Below are 7,500 nucleotides of genomic sequence, written 5' to 3' on the forward strand. Positions count from 1 at the left end.
TCACAGAAATTACCACAGATTTCTTTCCCCTTCCCTCTTTGGGATAGTAAATCTACTCCCATATTCAGTAGGTTAACTCACTCACGACGGGAGCATTCCAGCCTTGCATGTTACAATGCCGGGGCTTTCGAACGCTTAGGCCTAAATCAATTAAATGACTGGCACCATATGGTGCCACCCGGCAACCGGGGCCTTGAATGAGTGGTACTGTAGTGTACCACCCATCCAGAGAGGGTTAATAACCAATTGTTCATTTACTAGGTCTACCTGACCTCATATGTTCACTTAAAACCTTGAATTTTCAGGAAAATATATTTTATTTCTATCATTATTCTAATCCTTATAAACATTATTGTCCTACATATCATTTTTATTATTATCATTACTATAATAATAATTAAAAATAAAATAAAAATTTACCATAAAAATTCAAGGAATAGGGTAAATATGTCGGCTAGGTAGACCAAGTAATTGAACTTTTGAGGATTAAGCATTTGATGAGCCATCTGGGTAAAAAAAATCATAAAACAAAACCACAATGAACAGTGCATGCATGCAGGCACTTTTGGCATTAACCCATTGTGGATGGAGCACCTAACAACCTAACTGGCAGTCAGGACGGACGGTCTACAATACTGACGGCACTGGCTAAAAGTTAGAGGGATGGGGAAAGTGTTTTCTCCGCCCTCTGAGTAGCATAGATTAGCCAAAAATCATTTTTCCATAAATCCATCACAAAAGCAGGTTTAAACTCATTTTGGAACCCTATAGCTCTGAAGCTAGTGCTGTTACAGCCATAATACTCCAAGACTGTGTGCACGCTTCAACTGTGTGCAGATCCCGATGTCGCTTCATGTACGCATTGACACCTGTCTTTTTAGGCCTAATCAGTGCCATTATGTATATCATGTTACCCATACTAAATGGGTTGATGGGAAAATATACAATATCTTAAAACCTTTATTATGACTTCTTCCCTTGAATTTACAAGTTTATTTCAAGATATAGAACAATTTTTCCTCATTAGGATATGGACAGAGAAAAATTGGGATAGCTGAGCAGAGTATGGAGAAGCAATAAAATTGCCATCCTATTAACCCGTTGCCGATGGGGTTGTTTTAGCTCCAAACACCAGGGTATTTCAAACGCGTAAGCCTAACATCTTGGGCTATTCATCCGCTCTGGACACGGCCAAGCAATACAAGCCCATCACCTGATGCACTGGCCAGATGGAAAGCCCAGGCAGCTGGCACTGCCACCACTGGACCTGACATCTTGTCACTCGGCATTAACGGGTTAATGAAACTAGTGTATAAACTGCTGCACATCAGTTAAACTAAACAACATCACAACCCTTTGTTATCAATACTCACCTAACAGAAAAATTATACTCTATTACATTATATATATTTTTTTTTTTCAATTTATTAGCAATACATATTTAGTAAAGTAATTGGAATCTATCACAATTCATATGATTTGAAAGTCTAAAATATTTAAAAAAAAGAGTACATAAAGTACAAAATATCGTACCTCAATTTCCTCATAGACATGCACGGGATCTGACAATCCACGGTAGTTGAATGCAAAATAGAAGTAAACACAAGCACCTGCATCATATGTTTGCGTGACACGACATGTCACAAAGTAGTGCTTTATTCCCCTCTCTGAAATGATAAAGAGCAGAATGTTTAAGCAACCACCAATAAGAAAAGACAGAGATAGGGGAGGATGGGAAAATGAAGGAGATAGCTGAAGAGGAAGTGATGAAGAATGGGAGCAGCAGGAAGAGGAGAGGGCAGATGGGGAGGAGGAAGAACAGAAACAGATGAAAGAAAAGGAGAAGAGGCTGAGGAAGAAAAGGAAGGGAAAGAAAGTCCAATAATTTCTTAAGTCTTCTATTCTTTTCTTCAACTTTAAACATCTTTATGACCAAAAAAAAGTAGTGATAACTTGCATATGATACAACAATATTTGATGATAACCAACCTGTGCACTCTGAACTAATACGATGCTTAACATTATGGCAGAGAGCTTGAACACGATCCCAAGGAACAGAGGTCTCAAAGGATTCTGCAACTATCCCATAATCAAATGCAAGATCCTGAAAACAATTAATGAAATCCATGACTCACTGAAAACATGAATAAACATTGATGAAATCACATAATGCGATCTTCTATTTTTCATTCAAATAACTAAAATAGGAAACTTGAACATATATTTACAATTACTTACTCATAAACAGAAAAAATATTTGCAAGAAATAACAATAAACAAACACAGAATCTAAGACAATAACTAACAACTACTTACCCTTATATATGCAATAACAAAGGTAAGCATGTAGCCTCTCTGGCCATTAGCTTCCCCAGCTGGAATGCCCCCATTGTTCAAGGCAATGTCGTATATCCTCTTCTCTTGCGCCGATACCTCATAATCTGAGCCTATTTTAAGTGCACAAGAATAAAATTAATCTTTCATTTCAGTAAAGAGTAGTTCCTAAAAGATATGCACATAATGATATTGATAAGAGCTAGCAAAAAAGTCCATTTAATCACATGTAAAATGTTACAGTGCTAGCTTTGTGTAAAAGAAAAAGAATATAAAGGAAAAAAGATACATGGTGGATGTACCAGTCTTCAATGAGTGAAATGATATAAATCAATCTGAGCTTAATAAGAAATAATAATAAAATAAAATAAAAACTTGCAACCTACCTTCAAAAAGAAGGGTGGCAACACACATGGTGTGCACATCAAAGCCCCTAATACGAGTTATATACATCTTCTTTATTCCTTCACTAAGGAGACCCATGATTCCAGTTGGGGGTTTAAGCGCATGACCTGAAAATAAAAAATTAAAATAGAATAAGGTAAAAAATCTGATATGTTTAAAAATGGCAAGAGAAACTATTAGTTTAATAGTTCTCTATAAATGTACAGAAAATATATTATAAATGTAATGCATATAAGAATTTTGTCACAATCATTCATAATTTCTAACCATAGTCAAATTCCTCCGTGATTAATTCATAATACTTCTCCTGAGTATTTGCCAGAAAACACAGAAATAAACCTACCAAATTTAAATTGTTCATTGTCCATCAACCGGATGGAAGCAGGTTGGCACCGATGGAGAGCGACTTCACGCATGCAGTTGACACCTCTTGTAAAGTCTGGGAACACCACTGACCCATAGCGCTGCACCACTGGCAAGGGACGCACCTTCAATGTTACCTCTGTGATAACTCCAAGGGTTCCTGAAAAAAAGGTCAGATGATGTTTTAGTTTTATTATTTTCAAAATCTAGCTGTTCATATATATATCAACAATATAACAAAATCAAGTAAAAGCTTTTTGTATCCAACATCATCATCATTATGTGCTTGTGTTTGCATATTATGAAATTCTGTTAACTGTTTAACTCATTCACAATGGGATAATTATATATGTATATATAAGTATGTACATATACCTCGTGATGTGACAAATTAGAAATAGGATTACTTTAGTAATATTTTATATCATTTTATAGTGTTCTGACTCAGATCTTTTTATTCAACTGATAATATACAGAAATTACCATGTAGTTCTCTTTGATGTCTTTTTTTTTTTTTTTTTTACACTATATCACATTTTAGGACATTCAAACACCTAAACCAAAGTAACAGAGACTAAGAAATTATGAAAAATAATCATATTTATGAACAACTTAGTATTTTATTGATGACGGTCCAGCACATCACAACTCTCCGCCTGGAACTAAGTGAAAAATACCTGAAGTTTCAGGATGTCACCCATAACCAGGGATATTTTCAGATCAATTGACAGGATGTCAACCAGTGAATTGGTTAAGATACTAAATAAAATATGTAAATCATCCTTATTAACCAATGAATGGGTCAAGATACTGAATAAAATATGTAAATCACCTTTATTGACCAGTGAATGGGTTAAGATACTGAATAAAATATGTAAATCACCCTTATTGATCTGCATATCATTTTCTAATGAACACTGTCTATCAGTCAATATGCATACTAATCAACACTTGTAAACAAGAAGATAAGGAAGATCAAAGGACATCTCATGCATGGCTTAATCCCACATAATCCCTACATCACAAGAAACATCCATCATTATATCCTCATAATAAGAGTGGGACAAAATATAAGCTAACCAAGGAATGTTATTAAGTTGCCACAGGTACGTTGATTAAGTAATAATGGGCATATGAATGACAACATTCTTAACAATCATGCTTTTGCATAAAGTGAAGGCATAAAGTGTTTCCTAAATAATGTATGAAAGCTGCACTACACACCCTCTGAGCCCATAATAAAGTGTTGAACATCAGGCCCTGCTGAGATCCTCGGGCCTGCTGTGTAACGTTCTACTGTCCCCTTGGGTGTCACAGCCTTCACTTGGACAACAAGGTCTTCAATATTGCCATAGATATTTTTCTTCATTCCTGAGGCTCGAGTTGCAACCCAGCCTCCAAGACTGAAAAAAAAGGTTAAAAAGACAAGTTATGCAAATGAACAAATGAAGATGAGGGGAAGAGGGAGAGAAACAAGAGTTGTGAATGAAAATTTAGATAAAAAAAAATAAAAGCAATGTCTGGGTAGACCTACAATTATCTTGGATTTTTTCATCAAAAAAGAGTTTCATTCACATGTCTGGGCATCAACATGCTTACAAAGACTACCAAATCATTCAGTGAAACTAAACAATAAAAATACCCACTCCATTTACTCTTTGACCCTGTCTCTCTTCATCCAAATAGTTATCTCCATCTAATTATTTCCTTTTTCTTTTTGCTTTGTTTTCCTTACCTAGAGAATTCATAAGAGTCAGGCTCATGACCTGCAGTGTACCCTCGGGCATGAAGTTGGCGCTCAAGATCCTGACCAATGATCCCTGACTCTATCCTGGCTGTCAGGTTCTTTTCGTCCACCCACAGAATACGGCACTGTCAGGTGTGGTGTTATGTTAGTGACACAACATGCATAGACAAAGACCACCGTAATTTAGGAATGCAAGCACACTTTACTGTACAGAAAATGGCATGTCACAAAATAGATTTATCTCTAACTCACCAGTGACTGGCATATAATAACAAACACTAAATATCATGCTTTCTAAAGCCATTATTAATGGAGAAGGAAGAAATATGTAATTCATCCCCTTTATTTGGCCATAGTGTCCCACTTCCACTTGTAAATAATCACCAAACTTATCAAGACATATCTCACACACCATGGTTGAAATTCCCCAAACATAACCAGGCTCAGACTTTACTTACCATCTGAGAGGTGTCTAGTGACACAATCATTCTGCTCTCCTCCTCGGGACACAGGAGAGCCCCTGATACACTTGTTCCTCCCCCAAATGGAATCATCACAACACAGTGTCTGGAAGCCAAGTTGACAAGCTTCTCTACTTCACCATGATTATCTGAAAGATGATGTGAAAGAATTCTAAATACAACCACCTAAGTGCTTTAAAAGATTTGCCATATTATCATGGCAAGTCTGAGTATGTAGCTGACCATCACAGAGTAAACCAAATAACTAAGAGAAAAAGTTTCCCACTCACTTGGCCACACAACAAGGTCAGGAATCCTGGGAAACATGCCCTCCCTGAGAGTGAAGATTTCTGCTAGGGTGTGCCCGTGTGCCCTGAACAGTCGATCTTCTCCATCCAGGGAATGTGCAATCCCTAGGGTCTCCAGCTCAGTCATGAAATCTGTCACATGGAAAGAATGCCATCTGTTTATCTTCATCTATTCATAATTTTTAATAGCAATGAAAAACAATTAACCCTATGACGACGGTGCGTCACACCCGTGTGACACAGCCAAAATCCCGATGCCGGGGCGTCAAGCCAGTGTGACGATTTCAATGCAATATTGCAATCGCCCGGCATATGGGTCTTCGCGTAGCGAGTGCCCCGTCGGGAAAGGGTTAACTTTCCCTTTCCTTTTCAACAAATAATAATAAGAAAGATAATGATAATGATACTTATAATAATGAAACATAATACAGAAATATTATAGCAATAATGAAAATAATAATCATGGAATTGCAATAGAAACAGACATGTGAATGACATATGAAAACATAAGTAACATTACTGAAAAATTAACACACTACTACAACTAGTAATGTTATAAATAATAAATATGAAAAACAATTATTCACACAGGTCAGGAATAGTCATGGAAACTAAGGTTCACTCGGACCTCGTTTCAAAAAAACAATTCCAATGAAAAAAAGTAATCACTTTAAAACACACTGCTTTTATGTCCTTGTGAAGAACACAAATTGTCAGTAGCTACAAGTTTACCTTGCTGAAGGATAGGCTCAGGATACTGGTGTGGCAAGGGAGGTTCCTGTGGGGGAGTGCAGTCATCAAAGTTTACTCCTAGCGTGTCTGTCACCCACTGACCAAAGTGCGGGAGCACCATGTTTCCGATCTTGTATCTGGAGATGCGGGAAATTGAAGGGGTCACTACTCGCTCAATAGGAATTAGTTAACTAAAGGATCTTACATCAACAAGATATACCAGAAAATTAAAATGGCAATCATGTATTCAAAATTTCATGGTCATTCCAACAGTCTCTGCCTGTTGGAATGACATGTTCTGACTATTGAGATTTGCATAATCTTGAGTTTCTAATATACATGATAAATTCAACCACAATTCAATAAATTAATTCCACAATAAGTTTTAAGAACTGAGAGTGTAGGCAGCATTAAATAATCATTCAGTTCAAGCACAAAAAAAAAAAAAAATGAAAAATAATCTTAAAAGGTTAATCCTATTTACGAAACTAAAGGAGAAAATTTGGTTTTGTAACTTGCCTGTTCCCTGTAAAGGCCACATAGTAATCCTTCTCCTTGTGTACTGTAAATTTGGAATCTCTGTATCCCCAGCCATTCCATTTTAGCAAATCTTGCCTGAAAAGATGGAGATGATTTTTTAGAATCACAACTTGTATTACATAAAATAAAGTTGAAAGAGTAATTACAGAAAAAAGGTGGGTGTCAAACAGACAGACAGACAAATAGAGACTTACAACAAACACAAAACACACACACACACACACACACACACACACACTCTCTCTCTCTCTCTCTCTCTCTCTCTCTCTCTCTCTCTCTCTCTCTCTCTCTCTCTCTCTCTCTCCTCACCTCCTCACTCACTCTCACTCTCTCTCTCTCTCCTCTATCACTCACTCACTCACTCACTCTCTCATTTTCTCACTCACACTCACTCTCACTCTCTCACTCACTCATCTCTCACTCACTCTCTCACTCTCTCTCTCACTCTCTCTCTCTCTTTCACTCTCTCTCTCTCACTCACTCTCTCACTCACTCACTCATCTCTCTCTCTCTCTCTCTCTCCTCTCTCTCTCCTCTCTCTCTCTCTCTCTCTCTCTCACTCTCTCTCTCACTCACTCACTCTCTCTCTCTCTCTCTCTCTCTCTCACTC

At 37.1% G+C, this 7,500-nt stretch overlaps 1 protein-coding gene across 2 annotated transcripts in view; it reads right to left on the minus strand.

Moving 5' to 3' along the window:
• Agps (alkyldihydroxyacetonephosphate synthase) overlaps window positions 1–7,500 on the minus strand; it is a 16,395-nt gene that overhangs the window by 2,768 nt on the left and 6,127 nt on the right. For both annotated transcript variants that reach the window (XM_043038329.2, XM_043038330.2), the window contains exons 3-13: window positions 6,870–6,965; window positions 6,351–6,487; window positions 5,601–5,750; window positions 5,308–5,459; window positions 4,838–4,974; window positions 4,327–4,505; window positions 3,083–3,262; window positions 2,721–2,846; window positions 2,317–2,447; window positions 1,990–2,104; window positions 1,534–1,667 (exon numbers count right to left, since the gene is read on the minus strand). In XM_043038329.2, coding sequence (XP_042894263.1) covers window positions 1,534–1,667; window positions 1,990–2,104; window positions 2,317–2,447; window positions 2,721–2,846; window positions 3,083–3,262; window positions 4,327–4,505; window positions 4,838–4,974; window positions 5,308–5,459; window positions 5,601–5,750; window positions 6,351–6,487; window positions 6,870–6,965 — 1,537 coding nt within the window. The remainder of the gene's footprint in view (window positions 1–1,533; window positions 1,668–1,989; window positions 2,105–2,316; window positions 2,448–2,720; window positions 2,847–3,082; window positions 3,263–4,326; window positions 4,506–4,837; window positions 4,975–5,307; window positions 5,460–5,600; window positions 5,751–6,350; window positions 6,488–6,869; window positions 6,966–7,500) is intronic.

This window comes from Penaeus japonicus, unplaced genomic scaffold (assembly GCF_977035675.1).
Source record: "Penaeus japonicus unplaced genomic scaffold, GWHDUDI00000001_assembly GWHDUDI00000040, whole genome shotgun sequence".
NCBI classification, from domain to species: domain Eukaryota; kingdom Metazoa; phylum Arthropoda; class Malacostraca; order Decapoda; family Penaeidae; genus Penaeus; species Penaeus japonicus.